Consider the following 27,510-nt stretch of genomic DNA (forward strand, 5'->3'; position numbering starts at 1 on the left):
GAAAGTGGGTGAAGAGGAAAAGGAAATGAGAAAGTAGGGCCAAGTGAGCTTGTTCTTTCTAGGACTTTGAAGAGGGAAAAGGAGAATGTTGTCATGATAAGAGGGAAAGGATTCAGGACAAAGCCAAGACAGAGGGAGAGGCAAAAATACAAGTTCAAAGGGGTAGAATCAATGGACCCATCTATGTTCTTGTGGCAAACACTGTTAGTTGCTCTCTCTGCTATTCGATCTCTGCCTATTTTAGTAAGATCACCTTGATTTTGATCAAGAGGCTGATACACTTAGCTAAAAGGCTGTATTCTCCAGCCTCGCATGTAGCCAGGTGTGGCCTTATAACGAAGGTCTGGCCAATGAGCTAGAAGTAGAAATTTTAGGCGGGACACTTAGGGACATTGCTGATTCAGCTCAGAGAAAGCCCTCTGTCCTTCTTATGGATGAAACATATAAATGTTAAAAACATAATTCCCGCACATTGTTTGAGCACATGCCAAAGTGTAATTGATTCATTAACGAGGGGAGCCAGCAAGATGACAAAGCTGGTCCAGGAGGGAAAAAGAAATCCTGAAATTAGAATGCTAAGTTGGATAGAAAGAGGCAAATGTTCTTCAAGGGAATAAAACCAAATAAACCATCTCTCCTGAGAAAAACCCATTTGCATCTTCCCCATTTTTAACAAATTAACATCTAATTTTAGAGTCTGAAACCTAATCAACAGTAATGAAAGAGTAAGTCATTCTCCAAGTGAGATGACTCTGGGAGGGACATGATGATGCTCTAGTATGACGGGACACACAGTCATCCTTTTGCTTGATTTCCTAGTTTTGGACAATTTTCCTGAGTACCACCTTCTTTCTGCCTGCTCTCTGGAATGCGGGTGCCGTGGCTGGAGCTGCAGCAGCCATGCGGAGGAAGTCATGATCTATGATGGCAGGGCAGAAGGGAAAAGGAGCCCGGAGGCCTGATGACTGTGGAGTCACCCACACAGCCCTGCACCACCTGCTTCTGGACGTCTTTTGGGGGGGGACGGGGATCCTTTTCCTCTCCCTCTGTTTCCAGTCCCAGCCAGGGGCCCCAGGGCATAGGGAGGAGAAAGATCAAGCAGTTATGTATTAGGCCTCTACTCAGAGTAAATACAGTCCAATCCATAAATAAGATAACATTTAGCAAGTTGTGCAATCTGATTACATTTGCTTAAGAGCTGAAGTTTTAGTCACTCATTTTTAACTTATTTTAGATTCACTTCTGTTCCTGGGGCATCGTATACACTTAATATGTGTTGAATGATTGGCCAAATACAAGGACTTGTTTTGTAACTTTCTGAATTCTGAGGAAGCCATTGTTTAGAAGACAAATCCGTCAAGAAGAGAGTCCCTTGAATGGCAAAAAAATTCACGTGTAGGGCACCTGTGGGAGCCCCCCACACCTGCAGGTCCCTGGCTACTGTTTTGGCTCCTCGGAGGGCATACCTTCCTCTTTCTTTAACAATACCTCCTTTTAAGTCAAAAAGAACCAGGGAATGGTGTCCTGACAGAAGAGGATTGAGCACGAACGTTAGCATCTTACATAACATATATTTTTATACCACATTTGAAACCTAATACCATTTTCCTTCAGTGTCTATATTTATTTTTGAGAGCACCGCATTTCCAACGTGCACGCTGTGCTGCATTGCTCTTCACTGTCTAGGCTGCCCTGGGACTTTCTGATCGCATCCGAGTGGTTGGCCGCGTTCCTGTGTTTGGAATTCACAAATACTAATGAGGCAATGCGGCATCTTTTGTGGAGAGACAGTGGGAAGCACCCTTTGTCTCCCTCTGGATTTTAGACAGTGATCAAATGAAAACGAAGGCAGGAGGCAGATTGGGGCCCGCAGCCTCCCAGCCTTGGCCGCCTCCTCTCAGGAACAGAGAGCTCAATTTCTCCGTCGCTAAGGGAGGGTAGGCTAAGTTTGCCAGGGGAAGAGGGAAATCATTTCTTTCTGCAGCAAGTAAGCTTCTCTAGTAACTAAAGGAATTTAAGTGAGCCAACACAGGGAAGACTTCCTCTTCAGGACATGGGCAAAGGTGACCCTAAGTGGAGAGCAGACTGGATTTAGGACAGGGATGTCAGACCCAGTGAACTTAGTATGAATTGTCTGGTAAAGTGACCAAATAGGAACTTTGTACTCAACTTTTTGTGATGGAAGCCAACTTTCCCTGTGCCACCCTCCCCGCTGTTGTAAGAGCTGTTGATGCAGCAGAGACCAGCGGGGGGGCCTCTGAGCTGCAGATGTAGAGCCAGATCACCTCCACAGAGCTGCTATTATGTGCTGGGGCCGGACCTAGAGGCCAGCACCCAAAGGGAAGCTCCACCTTTGAGTTGATAACCCCCAAACAGGCTCAAACCCTGGAGCAGCTGGGACCAAGTCCGGAAGCAGCTGCCCCCTCGCCCCCCCATGTGGGCTTTGCCTCCAGTCTGTCCGCTCAGCCTGTGGCCCGAGGTGGGGGGGTTGGAAGTGGAAGGTGGGGGCAGGCCTCTTCTTCCAAAAGGGCCCTGATACATACAGATGAATATGAGGAAAGGGTAAGGCAGTGACGCTCAAACCCACATGCGGGTGAGGAGCAGGGGAAGCGGGGGCACTGGGGAGGAAAACATAGCCACTGTCTAGAGAAAGAAGATAATTTGCTAACAGACAACAGCACACTTTTTAAGGACTTCTTTTACAAGCCCTAATTAAAACACACACACACACACACACACACACACACCAGTAAGATCAAATCCAAAACCTCAGAAGCTCAATGTGACTGAAAGGCAACTGGACAAAATCCTTTGGGTGACATGCTATTGGTCTCTTCCTTTGTGTCCCCTGACAGCTGCATGGCCCGGGCAAGGGAAGGGAGAGAGGGTTGTGGGTGCTGGCTGAAGGAGAGGCACAAGGGAGGGACCGCGGGTGGCCTGGGGAGGAGAGACGGAGGTCCCTAAGATTTTCTGGGTGTTAGAGAAGAGTTGAGGGCTGAGGGTCTAAAGATTAACCATGAGTTATGACTTAGATTTAGAGATGTGACTAAAATGGAAATGTCTGTTTGAGCAGTGCTTCTTCAAATATGAATCCATTTCTGTACCAAATGGGTTGTGGCTCCAAGTATCCTCCAAGCAAGATAATGAGACTGTCTTATTGCCCTTTTGTGAGCAGGTTAAATTGAGGAAAATGGAGTCATTCTCTTTGACTGTTTCAAGTACTTTCTTTGCCTCTCCAGACCAATCACACGCCAACTTCTTCATACAAGTCTACAAATTATGACAAAAGAATTCAATTGAAATTAAGGATTTTTGTATGAGGCAGTTTTCCAAGAATGTAATAGTGAGTAGTATAAAGCTCTACTTGTAAGAGCTGAATTTCCAGAGTTTAAGAAGTGAACAGTCAAAAGAGATAGGAACTGCATAGCAAATAAACCAGATGTGCATATGCACACCATCTCTTAAACACGTTGCTGTTGATATGCAGACATAAATAGCCTCAAATTCAATTTGTAAAAAGTTCCCACAACAAAACAGGATCATGTCACCTATCTGCCCGAAGCTGTTCTAATGTGGCCTGAGTTTGCTGAAATGCTTCATGGAATAGATGAGTTTTCAAGTGTTCACAGAGGGGAACACAAAGAAACGAATCGAACTGTTGATCCTGTCATATCAGCAGCAGTGAGGGAAAGATATCATTCCCCGGATAGGTAACCAGAGGAAAGAAATGTGCCATGTAAGAGAAATTGAAATTCCATTTTCTGAGTATTTCAGTGTGTGCTTTAGACTCAAAGGAAACAGAAGCAGGTGTTTGGAAGGCAGAGATGGGGGAGAGGGATACATTTTCAGGTCTGTGCTTTTTAAAATCCAGAGAGTCTATTAGCTAGCCTCTTTCTAGAAGACTAGTACTTTTTTTAATATAACAGATTTATTAAGATATGATTCATATACCCTACAATTCACCCACTTAACATGTACAATTCAGTGTTTTTTGTATATTCGGAGTTGTGCAACCATCAGTCTTAGAACATTTTCTTCACCCACGCTACCTCCCAAAATACCCGTACCCATTAGCAGTCACACCTCAGTTCCCCTAACCCTCTCCCCAAACCAAGACAATCATTAATCTACTATCTCTAGAGATTTCCCTCTTCTGGACACTTCACAAAAATAGAACTATACAATACGTGGCCTTTCGTAACTGGCTTCTTTCACTTAGCATAATATTTTCATGTTTCATCCATATTATATATAAATATATATATCAACACTTCATTGTTTTTTATTGTCAAATGATGTTCTTTTGTACAGATATACCACATTTGCTTTATCCATTCATCAGTTGATAGACATTTGTGTCATTTCCACTTTTTGGTTATTATAAATAATGCTGCTGTGAACATTTATGTACAAGTTTTTGCATGACATATATTTTCATTTATCTTGGGTATATACTTAGGTGTGGAATTGCTGGGTAATTTGGCAACTGTATGCTGTAATCTTTTGAGGAACTGCCTTGGAGAAATATCTATTCAAATCCTCTGCCCATTTTTAAGTTGGGTTAGTTGTCTTTTACTATTGAGTTGTAGGAGTTCTTTATATGTTCTGGATACAAGTCCCTTAATCAGATGTATGATTTGCAAATATTTCTTACATTTAGATCTATGTTCCATATTGAGTCTATTTTGGTGTATAGTGTAAGGAAGGTGTCCAATTGCATTGTATTACATGTGGCTCTACAGTTGTACCAGCACTATTTGTTGAAAAGACATTGAATTGTCTTGGCACCCTTGCCGAAAATCGGTGATGGGCAAGAGCAGTAGACTCTGGTCTTCTGGAGACCGCTGTATAATGAAGCTGGAGCAAGGGTAACTGGGGCCCAATATTCTTGACCTGCCACATCTAGCTTAGGGTCTATGTCTTAGGAGTGAAGGAAGGTAGCCCTCAATCTCTTAGCTGCACTCACCTGGGATTTAACCCCTGCAACATAGAGCTGATGGGGATGAGAAATGCTGGCAGCCTGCACTCCAGGAAAGATACCACACAGTCCTTGGCTGATAGCTAGGGTAATAGGAAGGAACCCCATATTCCTGGTCACTCCAAACTGTAGTGGAGCTCCTGTCACACTGAGCTAAGGGTAGGGAGAGGCAGGGAGCACGTCATAGCTCAAGTGCTATAGACTCTCACTGTTCTTCCTGAGATTTATTAGATTTTCTTAAAGTGTTTCTTCATTTGCCATCAGGACAATCTCCAGAGACTTAAAAAAAATAATTTTTACCAGTTATGGTTGCTCTACTTGGGAGCAGGTCTGAGAAGCTCCTCCTGCCACAATTCAGGAATTGCAGCTCTGGCCCTTGCATTTGATATTTTATTTTATTTTTAAAGATTTTTATTTATTTATTTGACAGAGAGAGAGACAGCGAGAACAGGAACACAAGCAGGAGGAGTGGGAGAGGGAGAAGCAGGCTTCCCGCTGAGCAGGGAGCCTGATGCGGGGCTCAATCCCAGGACCTGGGATCATGACCTGAGCCGAAGGCAGACGCTTAACGACAAAGCCACCCAGGTGCCCTGCATTTGATATTTTAGTACAGAGGGAGAATATAGCTCAAGTTAGGTTGGGACCCAGAGAAAAGAAACAAGAACTTGGAAGCCAGAAAGAATCAGTTGGTCATGGTTACTTACCTCCTGGGGATTTTGTGGTGCAGCTCACTCCAGAGTTAGACCTCTTCTTGGCTGAACCAGCATTGGCAGAGCTGTGGGCAGTGATGTATGATAGCCTAGCACCATTAATGAGGCATGTGACATTACAGCCAGCTTGCTCTTCTGACCAGAGACCAGAAAGGATGTGGGAGAGAGAGATAAGGCCAAAGTGGGGTGGGGCTAGAGCCTCAGCAGGCCAGGAAGCAGAGAAGTAGGAAGTGAACTAGGCAAGAATAGGGACAGTCTCAAGCTGGTAGTTTTTGTTTGTAAAATATTCACATATTTAAAGATTCTGTAAAGCAGTATCACAGTCATATTCTGCAAACTTCCACTAAAGAATGGAAATTCTCTCTGCTACTAAGTCAAAGGTGGAGTAAAGAGAATTAAAAACAGTCCAAATCTAACCAATTAAATTATTATTTTTTAAGATGGAAATTAGTCCAGTAAAAAAGAAATCAGACAACTAAATATTAGCTCAGTTCTTTATAATAGAAAAAAATTAAGATATTGGTTATGTATATTTTGGCATGTCCAAAAAATAGATTATTATGTGATTATGTTTTAAAAGATATTTGTCACTTAAAGAAGACTTAATACCTATTCTGCTCAAACCGTTCCAAAAAATAGAAATGGAAGGAAAACTTCCAAACTCATTCTACGAAGCCAGCATTACCTTGATTCCAAAACCAGACAAAGATCCCACTAACAAGGAGAATAACAGGCCAATATCCCTGATGAACATGGATGCAAAAATTCTCAATAAAATACTAGCAAATCAAATTCAACAGTACATTATTAAATGAATTATTCACCACGATCAAGTGGGATTGATTCCTGGGCTGTAGGGGTGGTTCAATATTCACAAATTAATCAATGTGATACACCATATTAATAAAAGAAAGGATAAGAACCATATGATCCTGTCAATAGATGCAGAAAAAGCATTTGACAAAATATAGCATCCTTTCTGGATAAAAACTCTCAACAAAGTAGGAATAGATGGAACAGAACTCAACATGATAAAGGCCATATACGAAAGACCCACAGCTAAAATATTAATAAAAGAAAGGATAAGAACCATATGATCCTGTCAATAGATGCAGAAAAAGCATTTGACAAAATATAGCATCCTTTCTGGATAAAAACTCTCAACAAAGTAGGAATAGATGGAACAGAACTCAACATGATAAAGGCCATATACGAAAGACCCACAGCTAATATTATCCTCAATGGGGAAAAAATGAGAGCCTTTACATTACAGTCAGGAATAAGATAGGGATGTCCACTCTCACCATTACTATTTAACATAGTCCTGGAAGTCTTAGTCTCAGCAATCAGAGAACAAAAAGAAATAAAAGGCATCCAAATCGTCAGGGAAGAAGTCAAACTTTCACCGTTTGCAGACGACTTGATACTCTATGTAGAAAAGCCAAAAGACTCCACCAAAAAATTGCTAAAACTAATACACGAATTCAGCAAAGTTGTAGGATATAAAATCAATGTGCAGAAATCTGTTGCATTTCTAAATACCAACAATGAAGCAGCAGAAAAAGAAATCAAGGAATCGATCCCATTTACAACTGAACCAAAAACAATAAGATACCTAGGAATAAACCCAACTAAAGACGTAAAAGATCTGTACTCTGAAAACTATAGAACACTTATGAAAGAAATTGAAGAAGACACAAAGAAATGAAAAAGCATTCCATGTTCATGAACTGGAAGAATAAACATCATTAAAATGTCTGTTCTACCCAAAGCAATCTACACATTTAATGCAATCCCTATCAAAATAACACCAGCATTTTGCACAGAGCTGGAACAAACAATCCTAAAATTCATATGGAACCAGAAAAGACCCCAAATAGCCAAAGCAATCCTGAAAAAGAAAAACAAAACTGGAGGCATCATAATTCCATATTTCAAGCTCTATTACAAAGCTGTAGTCATCAAGACAGTATGGTACTGGCACAAAAATAGACACATGAATCAATGGAACAGAATAGAGAACTCAGATATGGACCCACAACTGTATGGTCAACTGATCTTTGACGAAATAGGAAAAAACATCCAATGGAAAAAAGACAGTCTCTTCAACAAATGATTTGGGAAAATTGGACAGCAACATGCAAAAGAATGAAACTGGACCACTTTCTTACACCATACACAAAAACAAATTCAAAATGGGCGGAAGACCTAAATTTGATACAGGAAACCATAAAAATCCTGGAGGAGAACTCAGGCAGAAACCTCTTTGACCTCAGCCATAGCAACTTCTTGCTAGGCACATCTCCAAAGGCAAAAAAGCAAAAATGACTTATTGGGACCTCATCAAGATAAAAAAGCTTCTACACAGCAAAGGGAACAATCAACAAAATTAAAAGGCAGTCTACAGAATGGGAGAGGATATTTGTAAACAACATATCAGATAAAGGGTGAGTATCCAAAATCTATAAAGAACTTACAAAATTCAACAACCAAAAAAAAAAACAAATAATCCAGCTAAGAAATGGGCAGGAGACATGGATAGACATTTTTTCAAAGAAGACATCCAGATGGCTAACAGATACATGAAAAGAGGCTCAACGTCACTCATCATCAGGTAAATACTAATCAAAACCACCGTGAGATACCCCCTCACAACTGTCAGAATGACTAAAATTAACAGAAGAAACAACAGGTGTTGGCGAGGATGCAGAAAAAGGGGAACCTCTTACACTGTTGGTGGGAGTGCAAACTGGTGCAGCCTCTCTGGAGAACAGTGTGGAGGTTCCTCAAAAAGTTAAAAATAGAACTACCTTATGATCCAGCAATTGCACTACTAGGTATTTACCCAGAGGAAACAAAAATACAGATTAGAAGGGGTACAAGCACCCCGATATTTATAGCAGCATTATCAACAATAGCCAAACTATGGAGAGAGCCCAAATGTCCACCAACTGATGAATGGATAAAGAAGATGTGGGATATATACACAATGGAATATTACTCAGCCATCAAAAAGAATGAAATCTTGCCAATTGCAATGACATGGGTGGAACTAGAGGGGATTATGCCAAGTGAAATAAGTCATTCAGAGAAAGACAAATACCATATGATCTCAGAGGTGGAATTTAAGAAACAAAACAGATGAACATATGGGAAGGTGGTGGGGGAAGAAGGAGAGAAGGAAATAAACCGTAAGAGACTCTTAATGATAGAGAACAAGCTGAGGGTTGATGGAGGGAGGTGGGTGGGGAATGACCTAGATGGGTGATGGGTTTTAAGGGGGGCACTTGTTGTGATGAGCACTGGGTATTGTATGTAAGTGATGAATCACTGAATTCTACTCCAGAAACCAATATTGCACTGTATGTTCACTAAGAAAAATTAAAAAAAAATTAAGTTAGATGAAATAGAAAACCTTCGAAAAAATAAACAAAAATAAAAGATATTTGTCATAGGTTAATTTTATTTTACTATATATTTAAGGTATACAAAGTGATGATTTGGTATATGCATACATTGCAAAATGATCAAAATTAGCTAATTAACACATCTCTCACCTCAGCGCATTTCGAGTATACAATATAGTATTATTAACTATAGTCACCGTGCTGTGTATCAGATTCTCAGAATTTATTTATTCAGCATAGATGACCAACAGCTCCCTATTTTCTCCACCCCTTAGCCCTTGGTAACCACCATTTCTATTCTTTGCTCTTACGAGTTTGAATTTTTTAGATTCCACATATGAAATCATGCAATATTTGTCTTTCTGTGTCTGGCTTATTTCACTTAGCATAATGTCCTCCAGGTTCTTCTGTGTTGTTGCAAATGGCAGTTTCCTTTCTTTTTCCAGGCTGAATAATTTTCTTGTGTGTGTGTGTGTGTGTGTGTGTGTGTGTGTGTGTGTGTGTGACATTTTCTTTATCCATTCATCTATCAATGATACTTAGGTTTCCATATCTTGGCTGTTGTGAATAATGGTATGACAGATATGGGAGTGGAGATATCTCTTTGGGATACTGATTTTACTCCCTTTAGATATATACCTACAAGTGGGATTGCTGGATCATATAGTAGTTCCACTTTCATTATTTTTTTAAGATTTTATTTATTAATTTGAGAGACAGAGAGAGAAAGATTGAGAGAATGAGTGGGAGGATGGGCAGAGGGAGCCCAATGCAGGACTCGATTCCAGAACCCTGGGATCATGACCTGAGCTGAAGGCAGACACTTAACTGACTGAGCCACCCAGGTGCCTGGCAGTTCCACTTTTAATTCTTTTTTTTTTTTTTTTAAGATTTTATTTATTTATTTGACAGAGAGAGACACAGCTAGAGAGGGAACACAAGCAGGGGGGAGTGGGAGAGAGAGAAGCAAGCTTCCTGCGGAGCAGGGAGCCCGATGCTGAGCTCAATCCCAGGACCCTGAGATCATGACCTGAGCCGAAGGCAGCCGCTTAATGCCTGAGCCACCCAGGCGCCCCTCCACTTTTAATTCTTTGAGGAGCCTCCATACTATTTTCCGTGATGGCTGCACCAATTTACATTCCCACCAATAGTGTATAGAGTTCCCCTTTCTCTGCATCCTTGCCAACAGTTGTAAACTTTTGTCTTTTTGATAATAGCCATTCTAACAAGTGTGTGATATCTCGTTGCAGTTTTGATTTGCATTTCACTGATGATTAGTAATGTTGAGCACTTTTTCATATACTGTTGGCCTTTTGTATATTTTCTTTTGAGAAATGTCTATTTGGGTCCTTTGCCCATTTTTTTAAAAAATAGTATGTACTTTATTTTTTTTATGATTTATTTATTTTTAGAGAGAGTGTGTGTGTGAGTAGGGGGAGGGGCAGAGGGAGTGGGAGAGGGGAAACAGACTCCCCACTGGCCTGGAGGTCATGACCTGAGCCAAAACCAAGAGTCAGATGCTTAGCCAACTGAGATATCCAGGCACCCCTCCTTTGCCCATTTTTAAATCAAGTTATTTGTTTTTTGCTATTGAGTTCCTTATATATTTTGGATATTAACCCCTACCAGATACATGGTTTGCAAATATTGTCTGCAATTCGGTAGATTGTCTCTTCACTCGGATATTGTTTCTTTTGCTGTGCAGAAGCTTTTCAGTTTGACGCAATTTCATTTGCCTGTTTTTGCTTTTGTTGCTTGTACTTTGGGGAACATATATGCAAAAAATCATTGCTCAGACCAACATCAAGAAATGATTTTCCTCTTGTTTTCTTCTAGCAGTTTCATAGTTCCAGGTCTTCTGCTTAAGTTTTTAATCCATTTTTAGTTGGGTTTTGTATGTTGTGAGGCAAGGGTCCAATTTCATTTTCCATATGTAGATATCCAATTTTCCCATCACCATTTATTGAAGAGAATCTCCTTTCTATATTGTGTGTTCCTGGCACCCTCATTGAAGATCAATTGACTATCTATGCATGGATTTATTTCTGGCCTCTCTATTCTGTTTCATTAGTTTATATGTATGTTTTTATGCCAGTACAGTATTGTTCTGATTACTAGCTTTGTAATATATACTGAAATCAGGAAGTGTGATGCCCAGCTTTGTTCTTGTTGTTCAAGATTGTTTTGGCTTTGGGGGTCTTTTGTGGTTCCATATGAATTTTAGAATTTTTTTTTCTATTTCTAGAGAAAATGTCAATGGAATTTTGATAGGGGGTACATTAATCTGTAGATTGCTTTGGGTAGTATGGACATTTTATGATATCAATCCTTGTAATTCATGAACATGGGATATCTAAAAAGATACATCATATATTTTCAAGTGGACAGCTACAAATCAACGTGTACAATCTGATTTTATTTTAAATGTATATATGTGTATCAAAAGATCTGGAAGGGTAATAGCAGAAACAGCTCCCAGAGCACTTATATACATTATTCTACATAATTCTTACAAAAAGCCTATGAAGAAAGTATATCATTGTTATCTCCATTTTATAGATGAGGATTCTGAGGCACCAAGAGGTAAAATAATTTCTAGGAAGTGGTCAATTGGAGACACATAACTAGGGAGACCTGTTTCTAAGTGTTAGTTCCACTATATTACATTGTTTCTTGATATAGAGTTAATCATTGTTATCACTGATAGCAATATAATGGTTGAACTTGATTATCTATTAATTATGTCTGCTCATGTGTATTTTCTAATTTTCCACAATGAGCACTTCTTATTGTCTATATGATAGAAATAAAGCCTTAAATTTATTTTTAAATTAGGCTTAGATAAAGCAAACATAAACGAACATTATACAACTCAATTTTTTCACTCATTATATCTCAGAAATCTTTTCACGAGACTGCCTATAGATATATTTCTTTTCTTCATTTTTGGGTTGTTTTTTTTTTTTAGCCCAACTGACTTTTAAACATATGACTTCTTTGGTCATTGCACACCTTGTTTACCAGGTAATGTTCGAGTTGGAGACATCACCTTTTCAGGGACCACTTGAATGAGCAATGTCTGTGTGACCAAATGTACGATTCTAAAGATTATAACAAATTACTTCAAATCTTAGTGTCTAAAACAATGAACAGTTATTTCTCACAGTTTCTAAGGGTTAAGAGTTTGAGAACAGCCATTCTACTAGCCCAGGATCTCTCATGAGCTTGTAGTCATGCTGTTGGCCAGGATTGTGGCCTTTGGAAACTTGACTGAGGCTGCAAGATCTGCCAATGTTTATAGCAGCAATGTCCACAGTAGCCAAACCATGGATAGAGCCCAGGTGTCCATCGACAGATGAATGGATAAAGAAGATGTGTGTATACACACACACACACACACACACACACACAATGGAATACTACTCAGCCATCAAAAAAGTGACATCTTGCCATTTGCAATGACATGGATGGAGCTAGAGGGTGTTATGCTAAGTGAAATAAGTCAATTAGAGAAAAACAATTATCATATGATCTCACTGATATGTGGAATTTAAGAAACAAAACAGAGGATCATAGGGGAAGGGAAGGAAAAAATAATATAAGACAAAATCTGAGGGAGACAAACCATAAGAGACTCTTAATCAAAGGAAACAAACTGAGGGCTGCTGGAGGAGAGGGGAGTAGGGGATGGGGTACCTGGGTGAGGACATGAAGGAGAGCACGTGATGTAATGAGCCCTGGGCATCATAGAAGACTGATGAATCACTGACCTCCACCTCTGAAACCAATAATACATTACATGTTAATTGAATTTAAATAAAAATAAATAAATTTTTTAAAAAAAGAAAAAAAGATCTGCTCCCAAGTTCATGCATATGACTGTTGGCAAGAGGCTTCGGTACCTTTCCACATGGGCCTCTCTATAAGGCTGCACTTATCATGGCTCCTCACAGAGTGAGTAATCCAAAAGAAAGAGAGTGAGAATGACTAACACAGAAGCTGTGGTGCCTTTTATAACCCAATTTTAGGAGGGACATCCCATCACATCTGCTGTGTTCTATTGGTCACACCAACCAAACCTGGGAGCAGATTATACAGGGTGTAAATACAAGGAGGCAGAGATTATTGGGAGCCATCTTAGAGGCTGGTTACCAAATATCCCAAGTATTCTAAACAATGAAGATGGCCAAGAAACACTTGCTAGATTGGACTGAACAAATTGGTGGCTGGCAATGTCATCCACATATAATGGTCCAAGACTTTGAATAGTGGCTATTTAGGTCACCCAAGCTCAGTTGTCAAGTTGCCCCAAACCTGAGTAGAGTTCAGTGATCCTGCGTTATGTTACCCAAGGGCTTGAAAGAAATGAAAATATGATTGTTTGAACTAAACATACTAAGTTTACAGACCAGGTTACTAAATATCACTGTAGACACTGAATGACTAATGGCAATACATAAATTACGCAGATGTTCCCTTGCTTAACCACTGATCTCACCTGATTTAGAATTAGTCAAGTCTCCCACCTACAAGTGACCAGAAGCCAGATTTCAGCCTGGCATGGCTCTGGCTGACCTTGTTTTGTACTTCTCTCTCTTACTCCTGCTCCCAGCAACTCTTGCATCCCATGATTGTCTCTGCCAGTATTTACCTTCTCAAGTAGTTCTGTCTTTAAACATATACCCTTGCAGTCACTGTGTATTTACTTACAGCTTTTTTCTGCAGTTCCTATCTTTCTATCTCATCTCTGACCATGGTCCTCTGTCACAATGAATGTTCTAGTCATACTAAATGTCCTCAGAGATCTTCAAACACACAGTATGGTTTCATGTTTCTGTGCCTTGACACATGCTCTCCTTCTTCCAGGAATGTCATTCCAGGTCCTTTTCTGCCTAGGAAACTTCTTTTCACCTTTCAAACCTCTGCCCAAGCATTGTCCCTTCTAATGAAATTTCCTTGACCCCCAGGGCCTACCTTATACCTTTGGCACACCAGGACAGAGTTAATTACTCTCTTTTCTGGATTATTGTTGGAACTTTTACTTGTTTCCATTTCTGAACCATCCTTACTTAAGGGTAATTATTTATTTACGCATGCATCTTTCCAAGCAAAAGGTGAGCTCCTTGAAGGCAGGCTCTACTTTTTACCCTCAACACCTATCCATAGCACCTAGACTGTAATAGATTTTAATAAATATTTCAACAAATAAACTGAGGAACTGAGAAACCTCATGCCTGGATACTGCAATGCCCTGCTAAGTGAGAGACACCTCTGGTTCTAACCTATAAAACTACAGTCTTCGTCAAGGCCCTCACTTGGCATACTCCATTCATCTATGGGTGGCTCCACTCTTTATGTGCTAGACTAACTGCTGAGCTACATCAATCTTTGCTTTTTCTGAGGATCTTTGCCTCTGCTTCTCCAAGGGTCAGTTGCTTATGGCCACTCTCTAGTCCTCAGATCTTCTCAATCCTGAAGAGATCATTCTGGTTCTATGGAGAGGCCCGGCAGCATTGGTGGCTCAGAGAAGAGGTTAAGGGGCCAAACAGACTAGCCAACACAACAATTAAATGAGAAAATGTACGTAGTGTACTTTCCACAGGACCTGGCACATAGTAAGTGCTCAAGAAACTACTTGTGGTTACTGTTAGTGCTACTCTGGCTGCAAGGTCAGTGCGCTTTCTGGTTATACCTGATGCCATCTTAGCCTCTCTGAGCAAGAGCCACAGGGATCCGACAGGCTCACCGGTGTGCTCTAGTAATGTGCGCTTTCTGGTCTGCTCAGTCTCACAGCTCTATTTCTCCTGACACCAGGACTCAATGATCCAGTCTGTTTTCATCAGGCTAAATTAGGCTGTTTAACTTATGCCCAGAACTGGAACAAGAAAAAATATCTCTAAGCAAAGTCCTTTTGAGAAAACTGTCCATCTAGGAACCACAGATCCCTTTGCATAGGGTCAGTTTCAAAGACTTTTTCCGTCTTATCTAATGAGCCAAGACAAAATGGCCACGCTAATGGAAACTGTTTTGCATTCCAACTGCTGCTGTTCTAGCATAAAATACATGATTTCATAAAGGCTCAAAAATGTTTAAAATCTTGAGCTCACTACTATTCAGGTCGCTGCTGCCTTTCCTCAGCTTTGCTTTCATCCCTGTCACTGGTCCAAGGTGTCAGAGGATCTGATGCTCCCTGTCCCCATTGCGGCCTCTAATCACTATTGAGATTGCTGACACCATTCTCTTCCTTCTCTTGCTTTTTTCCCCCCATCCTCTCAGGTCTCTTGTCAGATTTCCCACTCTTCTCGAGCATTCCTGCCAGAAGGCTGGCCTCCTAGACAACACTGCCAGCCAATCACAGTTTTTGTCCTTCAAAGAGACAAACTCAGTAATCATCACAGGAGAGATAAAATCTTCAGTTGATTCTTCCTGGCTGCTTCTTTTTGCTCAGTGCCCAAGGCTTGAGGTTTCTGAAAGCCTGAATGTGATCACTCAACTCCTTGCACTGTAGTAAAATTCGGTTGTACAGTTTGGTCGAGCATGTGCAGCCCACCAGTCAGTGAATTAGGCATGGCTTAGAAAAGCAGAGAAGTGTGAGCCTTAGGGCAAGGTCTTAGATGGGAAACTCTCTTCCTTCCACCCCATGGGGTGGTAAGGTGAACCAAAAGGACATACTCAGTCCTTCTGGGGCTGGGGCCCAATACTTTCAAAAAGCAGCTACAGTTCTTGGTGGGCCCTCAGAGGAACACTTCTCCCATTTGTGCATATGGCATATGGAGCATCAGGGATCCAGGGTTGGATGGGGAGCATTTAACCAAGTTTTACTGGGGGATCTAAATTAGCTTTTTGGGTCCAAATGACTCATTTGACAATTGAGTCTTTGATATCTCTCCCCTTCCATACAGGAAGCCATCTCCCCTGGGGGGCTAAACTTGTACAGGTGCTAATTTACAACTTGGCACTTTAATTCTTTTAAATATGAATTCTTTGCAACAGGAAACTAGATCAAGTTTTAGAAATCATTGAATCTTAACTATCAAATGAAACTGTAGCTACAAGAATAAATTATTTCTCTGCATCTGGACTAAGAACCTAACTTCTGATGAATGAAGGACAGAACTTCAACTTAAAAGTTCACTCAGGTTGCTGTTGTTTTGATTATCACTAATGTAAAATAAAGTGAATGCTGAACATCCACTTTATATTGTGTTGGCTTAAAAAGAGAAACAAAACCCATGGGCCCTCCCCTTAAAAAACTGAAAATCCTGATGGACGAGAAAGATAAAGTTCAAAAATTACTAGAACAATTTAAAACCGGGTATGTGCACATTTTATGAACCTAAATATTGCTAAATAATGAAGCCTAAATTGTGTGGATCCTTAAAATATGTGCATTGGATAATCACTATTAATGGCACATGAAATACATGAATGTTATCATTCTTAATATATTTGCTTAGATGACTTGTAACTTAAGAGCTCTTTAGAAAACAATGCTGTACACTGTTAGGATTCAATCTAAGGTATACATTTTGTCATAAGAACTGGGCAGAGAGGATTTAGTAGGATTAAGCTTGGCTTTCAAAGTCAAGTCTGAAAATAACGAAGGAAAAGATCTTCCTACTGTAACAAGTCAATTCAGATGCCATTAAGATGTCTTCATTTACCCAGCTTGTCCAGGACTCAGCTTCTGAAGTTATTATTTATGAAAAAGGTATGTGAACTATTGACCAAGCATAATAAAGTTACCTCCACACTCTTGCTATACCCAAGGACAAAGCTAACAACTCACAGTCGGGCATGTGCTTTGACTGATAAACCAAAACCATCAAAAACCAACGCATAATTTGCCTTTTTCTTATAGTCATTAGCTCAATCACTTAATGAACTTAATTAACTCAACAAAATTCTCAGTGGGAGAGGTACAGAGAGGTCAACAGCAAATGACCGCTCCTCAATCCCTTCAAAGTTTCACCATGAAAGATTGTCATCACTTTAAAGGGCATTTCTTTAAAAAGTCCTGCCTTTGAGGTATAGAACATAATACTCACCTGTAATTGTATTTGCGAAGTTAAAGCCACACTTCAACAAGGGTACTCCTGACAATTGCTAATCTAAAAGTTGGCTTTAGAAGAGGACAGGGAGGAGCTGATAATGTCCATCAACAATGGATAAATTGTGATATATTCATATGATAGAATGTTCCTTGGTAATAGAGACTATGAATACGCTCAACATAATCTCAAAAAACTGAACGACTACGTATTATATGATTTCATTTATGTGAATTTCTAGAATAAGCAACACTACTAACCTACGGTGGTAGAAGTCAGAACAATAGTTACATGTTGAAGGATGAACTGGAAAGGGGCAGAGGGAATTTTCCGTTACGGAAAAGTTGTGTATCTTTATTGGGATTGTGGTCACCAAATCCCAAACTATATATTTAAAATCTGTGCATTTTATTGAATGTCAATTATGTTTTTTTAAAGTACTAATTATCTACTGGATTCTAAAGTTAAGTATAACTACTGTCGTAAAACATCTAATAAATCTTACTTATTAAAAACCAACACAGGCCATTCAGAAAGCAGATATGAAGCTTTAATTCACTGTGGGCATTTCTGTGACCAATAATATAAACTTTTCACATGTCTTTGTACAGATACATCTTTTATAAGACACAGGTTTTTTACCAAGTACTGTGAAACATACCACCATTCCACTTAGTTAAGGGCGTATTATAAATATCATGAGCCACTGATTAAATATAAATACAGAGGTTGATGCACGTTAGAGAGGTTCCATAATAAAAAAAAGTTTAAGGCTAAATACTATGAAAGTTTACATGTGTGCTCCACTTTAATTCTAAATATCACATTACAGTGACAACCAATTACAATAAAATCACAACTGCTTTTAGACGATAGTACAAATTTCTAACATCCAATTATTTTTATTTCCACAATGTCAACTCCACACTGTGTTTTTATTTCTAGAGAGTAGACCAGCTTTTGGACTGCAAACCAAGTTTCTTGTGCAATAATAATTACTATTTTGATTGTGACCACTGGAAACTGAATTTATATATACAGTACTAAAAAGAGATGAGACTATTAAGTATATAATAATATGGAACTCTTCAGTGGCGGTGTTCAAGAGAAATTAAAATAGTAGCCTGAAAATGAGTTTTAATTGCTACAGCAGTCTACATATACTTCAATTAAAAGATGACATCTGTCAAAACATTTAGAAATAAATATATAGTACAGCCTTCCCCCTTCCAAAATGCTGCCTGGAAGAAAAGTTCCAAGCTGAATTAAGGGGAAAAGTGGGAGGGGGGGACAACTCAGAAAACAAATATTATATACTGCTCTGAGCGACAAGCTGCCTGAGTCTGTTTTTCAGCGGTAACAAGTTTTACCGTCAGTTCTACATTCCTTTAGTGTCCACAGTCCAGAAGAAGTCCTTGAACAGCTAGTTCATATTCTACAGAAATTGGAAAGTCTCCTAAAACCCCTCAACTACTTGTACAAGGGAAAGCTGATCATGTGTTGTCTTAAAATCTATGTGAATATCAAACATAGTCATAGTCATTCTCTTAACAGTGATGCTAGAGTAAGTGATGAAAATATATGCACAGCTGTACACAGATCACCATTAAACACAGGACAAATGCCATTTGATGCATATCAAATAAGCTCCCAAAAAGCCAATTTGAATATATTTATTTTCATTTACTTTGATACAGCATTAGAAGGGACTGCATATAATTACAGAGACTGCTGCAAACAACACTTGATGCTACTAAGGGATCTATTAAGCATCAGGCATGCACAACAGTTACCTTTTAAAACTTCTTGTGTATGTATCTTAAGATTTCTATTTATAAGCTACAATATGTTTAAAGCATTTAGTCATTTTTAAACCAAATATTTTAACTACTTAAACGTAGACCCCTATGTCTACATGGGGAAAAACAAAAACTCCCTCCCCGGCCTCAACACCCAAAAGTAATATTAAACCTTACTCCCCAATTTGATATTTAAACTTATTTTATATATGTCAGCCTTGAAATTCCAAAAGTGGGGAACATTCTTATCACTACTGAATGGGGAATATGATTTCCTGGCAGCAGTCTACCCACCACACACAGCATGCCAAACCTTTGGGGATTACAAGATAAGCCTGACTGTGTTGGTGGCTACAAATGACAAGAACTGAACAGGCTCTTCTTTTTATTCTGGATCTTTTTATTTCATACTAAATGAAATGAAATCATTTCATTACTACAAACGAAAAAAAATCTTTAACATCAATATAAGAGTGGACGAAACCAAAAACACTGTCATCTTCAAGTGTGTGGCAAAGCAGAAAATATCTCGATTATGTTAGGTAACCAGGGGTGGGGAAGGGAGCAGAGTTTGTTTTTCCATTTAAGAAGCATTCCAGTCAAATAATCACAAACACAAATTCAGATTGCTTGGTTCTCAGTCATTTATGGCTTAAAGTACGGGGTTTGAAAACCACTTCAGGCTAAAATAAATTTTTATGAATAATGCACAGATTGCCTATCTAGGAAATCATGCAGTAAATAAACATTCTCATGTACATTGGAATTTTAGTGACAAAAAGGGTCTGCAGGTTGAACGGTAATGTTTCTTCCCTTTTACCAAGAGAATACGCCCAGCAAGATCCTGGCATTGGGCCTATTCAAGATCCTACTTGCCAGGTCATCTTGATTTTCTCAGATGGATAAAAGAAGCCAATGTCACAAGACATTTGCAATGAGGAACTGACTTGCCGCGAGTGCAGGTGCTGTGAGGTCCGAGCTAGGCAGAAGGAGACTCCCCTGATCCTGCCACCCTGCTGCAAAGTCAGTTTGGAGTACTTGACCAGCTAGAGTTATCAAATGGGTAAATGCTTAGAATGACCCACTGGAAATGTTTATTATCTTAGTATCTTTTACAAATCTATCTGCTCTTGAAATCTATTTCATTTGGGAATGGCCAGGGTAAGATCCACCCACTATTCTTGGTTTTGATATGCCCCTACAACATGAGAATTGAACTGAACCACAATGATTGTAATGTCGTCTCTGTACATCCGAGCAAGCTCCTCAGGAAGACTAAGCATTTTGGAGAGGCGCTCGTGATCAACAGTCCCAAACTCGTTGTTGCCCACTGCATGACGAATGAGATGGGTTGCTGCGTTCTGGTCCTCGAATACTGAGGACATCTTGGCTCTCCTTTCTGTTAAAAGGCCATGCATCTGTCCTAGAGTCACCTTGTAGCCGCCAACAGCTATTGGCTGTTGGTGATGCATGCCCGTCAGGTACTCACCCACAATCCTAACCACATCCTGCCTATGCATCGTCTCCCACAGCCCATCAGTAGCCAACACTAGAAACTTATCCTGTGGCCTTAATCGGTGGTAAGTTACCTCTGGCTCAGCAGTGAGATAAGGAGGCGTGTAATAATTAGGAGGGATAAACTTGGTATATTCATTGTCATTCAACTGGTCTGGGCCTGATTCTATCACCCTCTTTTGAAGGTCAATGCTCCATTTGAACTTTACGTCTCCAAAAGCCCTAAAAGGCATCAGCAAGCCAAGCAGCCGATCCTGTTTCACCACACTCTTGGCCTCATTCTTTGGGTGTTCCAATTTCAGCCGTTCCAGTTCTCTCTCATTCTGAGCATTGTGGTCATTAGAGAGAGTGACTGCTGACCAAGAGCCATCCTCTTCCTGCACACCCAGCATGGCTCTGCTATCTCCGGTGTTGGCCACATGAAGGTCAACACCATCTACGTGGGCCACACAAGCAGTGGCCCCAGAAAATGCCACTCGAAGCACCAGGTAGTTGAGGAAAGAATTGGGATCACCAACTTGAGCCTCCAAAGAGATGTCATTGTCAAGCCTCTTAAAAGCGTTAATTAAAGCCTCCTTGACATCAATATCAGTAGACTCCCCAGTGTTGAGGTCTATAAGTTCTTGCCAGTAAGTCCTCAAGCTGTTGAAATACAATTTGGATGCCTCCTTGCTGAAGTAATCATTGGGGTGCTTGTGCCACTGGAGAATGGGCAGCAGCGCCCGACCGCTCTCTACTGCATTTTCAATCTCTAGCAAAGTCTCATGGGGTAACAGAGAGACGGCAATATAGTAAAAGAGTCTCTCACTGACCGCCTGGGAACAAGCACAGCCTGCATGGCCGTCGAAAACCCCCAAAAGCATCCCTCTGGTCTGCAAGCAGGTGGCTGCACTTCTCCGGTCCTCGATGGGGGCATTTGCAGGCAGCTGATTGCTGTCAAACCCAAGGACAGAGCTGACGTTTTTGCCATCGAATTCTGGCACTTTGAAACTGTATTCGTTAGCTTTCAGGATGCTGTTGACCTGTGGAGGGGTGAGGTAAAATTTCTGCGGCGTGGAAGCGTATCTCCTTCCTTGCGTGTACTGCCACCAGCTCTCCTTGGGCCGGCAGAAGGTAGCGTACGCCGGGTGCGGCGCGTATCTCAGGCGGCTCTGCGCCAGGTACGGGGACGAGCAGCACAGATGTCTGTGGTGGCAGTAACACGCAGTGCCATAGATTCTGCTCAGTTCGCAGTTCCGGATCAGAGGGAAAAACAGTTGAGTCGGGGCTGGCATGGCATCAGAGAACAGCGGCAAGCTGGAGCTCCTGATGGGGATTCCTAGACAGCAATTAACAGACACACACAAAGGGAGCAGTTACATTTCGCATCACCTCATCTAGCCTCGCTTTTATAACAAATATTCAGCAGGTGAATCTACATGCTAAGCCCTGTGCTCGGAAGCACTGTATTTTCTACGCCTACCATGTACTATTTCTACAGGGTGTGTTCTGCTAAGCACAGTTCTCCGTCACTCATGGAGCCAGGACTGTAGCCTAGCTTTCCCTCTTCTCTTTTCCTCGTATTTCTTTGTGCCGCACAGACTGTACAGAACGTACAAGAGATGTGGCTGGGAAAAGCCGAGGAGATGAAGATTATATAACATTATGCAGTGGCAGTCTACCTGGCCAATCACCCTCCTCCCTCTCTAGCCTCAAGAAGGCCCTGGATCTCCCATACTGCACAGGGACTCCTCCCAGTAATGAAAATCCCGTTTCTAGACTTGTAGTCAATTGTTAACATTTGATTACACATGGCTATCACCAAAAAGGTGTCAGAATGCATCCCTTACAGATATATGTGTGTGTGTGTGTGTGTGTGTATTCATGATTTTGTAAGTTATATACATATACCACTGTGTTAATATAATGTTCATTGTAACATAGAGAAAAAATTTTACATAATGAATAAAAATAGGAATTCCAGTATTCCCTTCCTGCACCCCAGTGGATGGTCTTGCAAACTACGTTTCTCTAGACCACTGCACCAATTTGGTGAGCTTAGGAACATAGGTCTGCCGCCAACCTGCCTAATAACCCTAGAAATGTCAGCTTAACTCTTTGGGCCTCACTTCCCTAGGTTGTAAGTGAACACACAGAAGCAGATGCTATTGAAGGCCTCTTCTGGGATTCTATGTTTTTATAAGTGTTAGCTGAAGTGAGGCTTTGAAATCAAATGCTGGTTTCAGTTTTTCATTGTTTACTTTACTGTACCTTTTGTGATAAAAAAAGGTTTAAGTATACTAATAGCTCTAAGACTTTGTTAGTAATGTAAATGCTCTCAGTTCTGGAATTTAATTTACTTGCTAGCATTTTCTCCTGCTAATCAGCCATAAGGGAAAGCTATAGAAATACTATTTTCATCCATTCTGGATGCCAAGTAAAATTCAATCCCTAGAAAAATATTTCCTCTTACATTAAAAAAAAAAAGTACCCATTTGCCTTCAGAAAGCAATAAAGAATAGTGAAATAATAGTCTAAGGTTTGTATAAAAAAAGGTACACATATTAATCAAGACTAAAAACTGTAATACTATGACACTGAAAATATTTTGCCAAACATTTATCTAGAAAATTTTATGAATGTGTATCATTAATCCAGATAATTCATGCAAGAAAAAAAAAACCTCTCTTCCTTCTAACATATATTTCCCCTGAATTCTTGAAGCATTGCTTCAAAAAATTCATTTGGTCTATAACTTGAAAAAGACTTTGAAATACTTTTATTATTTCTTTTTTAAGTTGGCTCCATGCCCAGCATGGAGCCCAACATGGGGCTTGAACTCAGAACCCTGAGACCAAGACCTGAGCTGAGATCAAGAGTCGGACACCTAACCGAATGAGCCACCCAGGCAACCCAGAAACACTTTAAATAAGGAAACACATGCAGTAAACAAAAAATAATGCCGAAAACCATCTGAGTCTTAATATCAACAATTCCTTCTTAAGTTTGAACCCATTACAGGTAAAAAAAAAAAAAAAAGGTACAAATACCACAGAGATTGTTAGCTATAAGTTACATTACTTTCAGGTACCCTCCTTCCACAACTACTTTCAGGTACTCTCCTTCGACAAGAAATTGGAGAAGTAAAAGTGGGATGTGGGAGAGCAGAGAAAATAACACTGAATAATAACTGATTCTTGTTTGCTTCAGTAATAAGGACTGCATAAACCAGGTATACAGAACCCCTTTTGCAAGTGATAGAAAGTACCATTATTTTAAATGAGCTACTTAAGGAGGGATTTGTTTAAGAAACAAGATAAGCACAGGCAACAGAAGGTAATGATTAGAATTTTGGAAATAAGATCAATAACTAAGCATTCTGAAATGCAATAATGAAAAATAGAAATTCCAGAAGAAAAGGAATCTGTCAAGACTAACCACTTAAATAACTGCACTTCAAACTAAATACCTGAAAGTCATCCAAAGGTTAAGGGTACATGACTGAGCCAGGGGATGTGCTCAAATGTTGGGCCACATGACACTGGCTTCCAGACATAAACCATATCTCGTTAGATTTGCATGCAGAAAGCACATTAATTCATTTCATGCTTTGTATAAAGATTTTCTATTATTAAAAATATAAACAGATGCCCATCTTAAGAAAAATTTTCTCTATAACTTTAGGTAAGTTTGCATTTGTGCTATTTTAAAGTTTAAGACTTTTACAGGAAGAAGAAATGTTTCTGCATGGAATGCAGACTGAATCAAAGTACTACTTTGTGTGTGTGCATATGTGTGTATGTGTTTGCAAGGGGGGTTTGATAGATGGCGTAACAGCGTTTGGTTATGTGATATCTAATCAAGGAATAACAAGTCCAAGAAACCTGCACTTTCCTTAAATACTTTGTTTTGACAATTTTTCTGGTTTTGTAGGTGATTGCAAAATGAATGAAATATTGTGGCAAAAGTACTGATTCATGCAGCAGATGCTCTGAATAATACATAAATTCAAACAGCAAGCACTCAAATACTCAGGTAATACATTTTTCCTGCAAGGCAAAAGTTCTCGAGATTAAAAAAAAAAAAAAAGCAGAGTGGAATTTATCAACTGTATCTTTCAGTTATTCAGGAGCTTAGCATATGAACTGAGACTGTATCCCAATTCCTCAACTCCCAAAATGCCTTCAAAAGACAAATTCTTAGAGAATATGGAATTCTCTAAGAGAAATGAAAACCCTGCTCTGTGATTAATAAGTGTTCTATCACCACCAGTACATGATATATTCTCTCCATAAGATCAGACAGCCTTAGAAGTCAGAGTACTTCCAAATGCTTTTTTAAACCATGAGGATTCAAAAACTCGGAGTATCTTTCTGAATATCCTGTGATTCAACAACAAAACCCCACGAAATCAAAACTTTTGCCGACAAACTCACTAAATTAATGAAGTAGAAAGCTCTTGATTAGACGATTAAGAACAACAAGGTACGCTGTTGGTAAACTGGAGCAGTGTCATATTTTCAAGTGATTTCTGACCACAATTTCACTGAGAAGTTCCCCTCCCATGATCCAGACTCAGTCACCTTATATGCAGCATCTTAGTCCTGGGCCAATTTGGCCCATTTTACCAATGACTAATAAGAAAAGATGCACTGCAATCGAAACAGGAAAGAGACCCATTCTTACTGATGTGCTGGGCAGAGCCTGTGCCAAGAAAGGGTTCCACTTCATTCAATAAACTCACGGACCATATTAATTAGAAAATGCTGTTAATACTGCACCGATTCCGGAGCTCTTCAGCTTTCAAAGCTTTTGGTGTAAACGGGGGAAAAAAAAAACTATACTAGTCATTAAATGTGTCAGAACCTCAGTTTATGTAATCCAATTGCATTAAACATCCTGTATAAAGACTTTTCAGTTTCTCAGCGTTTTCTGGAAATGCCTAGCCATTTCACAGCTCCCGTCATCTCTACAAGAATGAAGAAAGCGATCTCCCTCAGAAGACCCGAAGCCCCAAGCCAGCACTTGTTTGATTCGTTTCCTTTGTCCCTACCTGAAAATTGCACTCACTAAGGTATCAAAGCTATCCGGGTCCAAGACCCCTTTGTCCCCTTTTTCTACCTACCTCACCCCTTAATTCCACGGCGACCCACCTAAAACCATCCACACACAAGATCAGTCACCATCCTTCCTGGGTACCCAACGCCGGTAGTTAAGTGAATACCTACCAATTCGTCTGGGCCCGGGACACACACACATTCTCCTGTCATCACAACACGGAGCCGACAACATCCACAACCCGCGCGGACAGCAGCAGCGACAGCAGCACCGGCCCATTGAAAGCAAGGCAGAGATGCTCATTAGAGGAGGCGGGGGAGGCGGGCACGGAGGAGGGGCGAGCTCTCGCTCCTGCCCCGGGAATGGGGCTGGGAGGGGGGGGAAGGATGGAGCAGGGAGAAAGGGGTGGGGAGAAGAAGGAAACCAAACAAACAAACCCACCCCGCAGGAGAGTCAGGGACGCCACCCGAGGCGGCGGGGACCCAAAAGCGAGTAGAGGTGCGCCCCGGGACCGGCCACTCCATCCAGCCCGGGCGCGGAGCCCACTGGCCCGCGGCATCCTCCACCCGCTGCGCACCCCGCCCAGCCCACGCTGCGCCGGCTTCGGTCCAGAAGCCTAAGGCAGGGGTCCGCCGCGCGGCAGGCTGCCATAGGGTCACCGCGGACCCCGCGGTGCGTACGGGGCACCCTCAGGCAGAGACGCCACGCCGCCGGCGCCACACTTCCCCAGAGCTAGCCCTCCCGCAGGTCCCCACGGCGCCCCCGCCGCTGACAGCGGCCGCGGCTGCGGCCGTCCCGCCCCCCACCCCGAGCCCGCGGCTTCCCCTCCGCGCCGCCACGCCCGCGCAACCCCGACGCCCCCGCGCGCACCTAGCGCTCCGGGGCTCGTCCCTCCCCCGCCCCGGCCGCCGCCGGCCCGCCCTTCGCACGCCAGCGGCCGCCGCTCCCCACGCGCACCGGGCAACCCCCTCACAAGTTTGGGCGGGTAGCGGAGGATTCCGGACCCGGCGGCTGGGGGCCGGGAGCAGGGAATACGAACCGGGCACGCAGGGGAGGAGCCGCTTCTTCCCGACGAGGAGGCGGCCACTTCAGCGGCTGCAGCACCACCCGGCACTCCTTTCAGACCGCCCGGCTTAACTCCCCGGAGTGCGGCCCCTGGCCCCCAGCGGGCCCACTCCCTGCCCGGCCGGGCCACCACCCTGCCCCGCCCGAACGTCCGGGCCCGAGCACTTCCCGCCTCCGGATTGGCTGCGCAAGGGCGAGTGGGCGGAGAGGAGGCGAGCTGGCCCGGCCCGAGGCGGGGAGGGGGGGGCGGAAGAGCAGCGCGCTCCGAGCCAGCTTTGTGACGTCATGGGGGTCAGACAATCCCTTCCATTCCGAGCGAGCCGCTCATTGGCTCCACGGGCCCGCCTCACGTGACCGCGCCCGGTTGCAGGGTGGGAGGTGGGGCTTCGTGGCGCTAGGGACCTGCGACCGGCTAGGAAGGGCGGTGTTGAAGCGGCTGGCGACGGGCGGGGTAGAGAAGAAGTTTTTGGGCCCGCCCCAGCATCCCCACAAGCTGGGGCCCCGTGGACCGGCTGCTCCCAGCCGGACGGGCTTCCGTGAATCCTTGGCACCTCGGCGGGGGGACCGGCCATGTGCCAGGTGGCCAGGCGGCTAGCGCCTCCCTGCGCCTTCCTAGTGGGCCGAGGCTTCATAGGATAGGCTGCGGGGACGGCTCTCAGCCCAGCAGGGAAAGGAATTACCAGCGTTTCGCCGCAGCCTAGAATATAAAGCACGACAGTCCCAAAGTATCTGTTGCCCCATTCATTTGCAGATTTTAGAAACGTTAACTCAGATAATGTTTTCTATCATTTTCTGGACACCTCGCGGGTCCCAGGGAGAGAAAGCCGGTAAACAGCAAGAGGAAGTTGTGAGAAGGGAATTCTTTTCCCTGTAGAGTGGGTGTGTGCTCTGAAGGGCTTTGAAATCACTATTGTTCGTTTTCCCTGGTTTCAAGGAAAAGAGAATGCA

The 27,510-nt window shown here is 41.9% G+C and overlaps 1 protein-coding gene and 1 long non-coding RNA gene across 4 annotated transcripts in view; both read right to left on the minus strand.

Moving 5' to 3' along the window:
* The window catches only part of LOC148164618 (uncharacterized), a 50,202-nt gene extending 44,419 nt beyond the window's left edge, over window positions 1-5,783 (minus strand). For both annotated transcript variants that reach the window (XR_015768121.1, XR_015768120.1), the window contains exon 1: window positions 5,683-5,783. This is a non-coding gene — a long non-coding RNA (uncharacterized LOC148164618). The remainder of the gene's footprint in view (window positions 1-5,682) is intronic.
* An 11,891-nt stretch (window positions 5,784-17,674) lies between these two features.
* PDP1 (pyruvate dehydrogenase phosphatase catalytic subunit 1) lies at window positions 17,675-26,709 on the minus strand. 2 transcript variants are annotated; one of them, XM_028112174.2, is made up of 3 exons: window positions 26,537-26,709; window positions 25,668-25,702; window positions 17,675-21,778 (listed from the first exon to the last, which is right to left on the minus strand). In XM_028112174.2, exons 2-3 carry the CDS (start codon window positions 25,696-25,698, stop codon window positions 20,121-20,123), a joined length of 1,689 nt encoding a protein of 562 aa, XP_027967975.1. In that variant the 5' UTR covers window positions 25,699-25,702; window positions 26,537-26,709; the 3' UTR covers window positions 17,675-20,120. The 2 variants fall into 2 exon arrangements, with proteins under 2 accessions (XP_027967975.1, XP_027967978.1); XM_028112177.2 differs by lacking the exon at window positions 25,668-25,702.
* Between the last annotated feature and the right edge of the window lie 801 nt (window positions 26,710-27,510).

This window comes from Eumetopias jubatus, unplaced genomic scaffold (assembly GCF_037043125.1).
Source record: "Eumetopias jubatus isolate StellerSeaLion01/CBP00866 unplaced genomic scaffold, mEumJub1_p1.0 scaffold_4, whole genome shotgun sequence".
Lineage (NCBI taxonomy): Eukaryota > Metazoa > Chordata > Mammalia > Carnivora > Otariidae > Eumetopias > Eumetopias jubatus.

Coding starts and splice junctions, on each gene's coding strand:
- PDP1 (XM_028112174.2), bottom strand. CDS start 25,698: ATGTGTGTGTGTCCCGGGCCCAGACGAATTG. Junction 21,779..25,667: donor TCCCGGGCCCAGACGAATTG/GTAGGTATTCAC, acceptor ATTGCTGTCTAG/GAATCCCCATCAGGAGCTCC.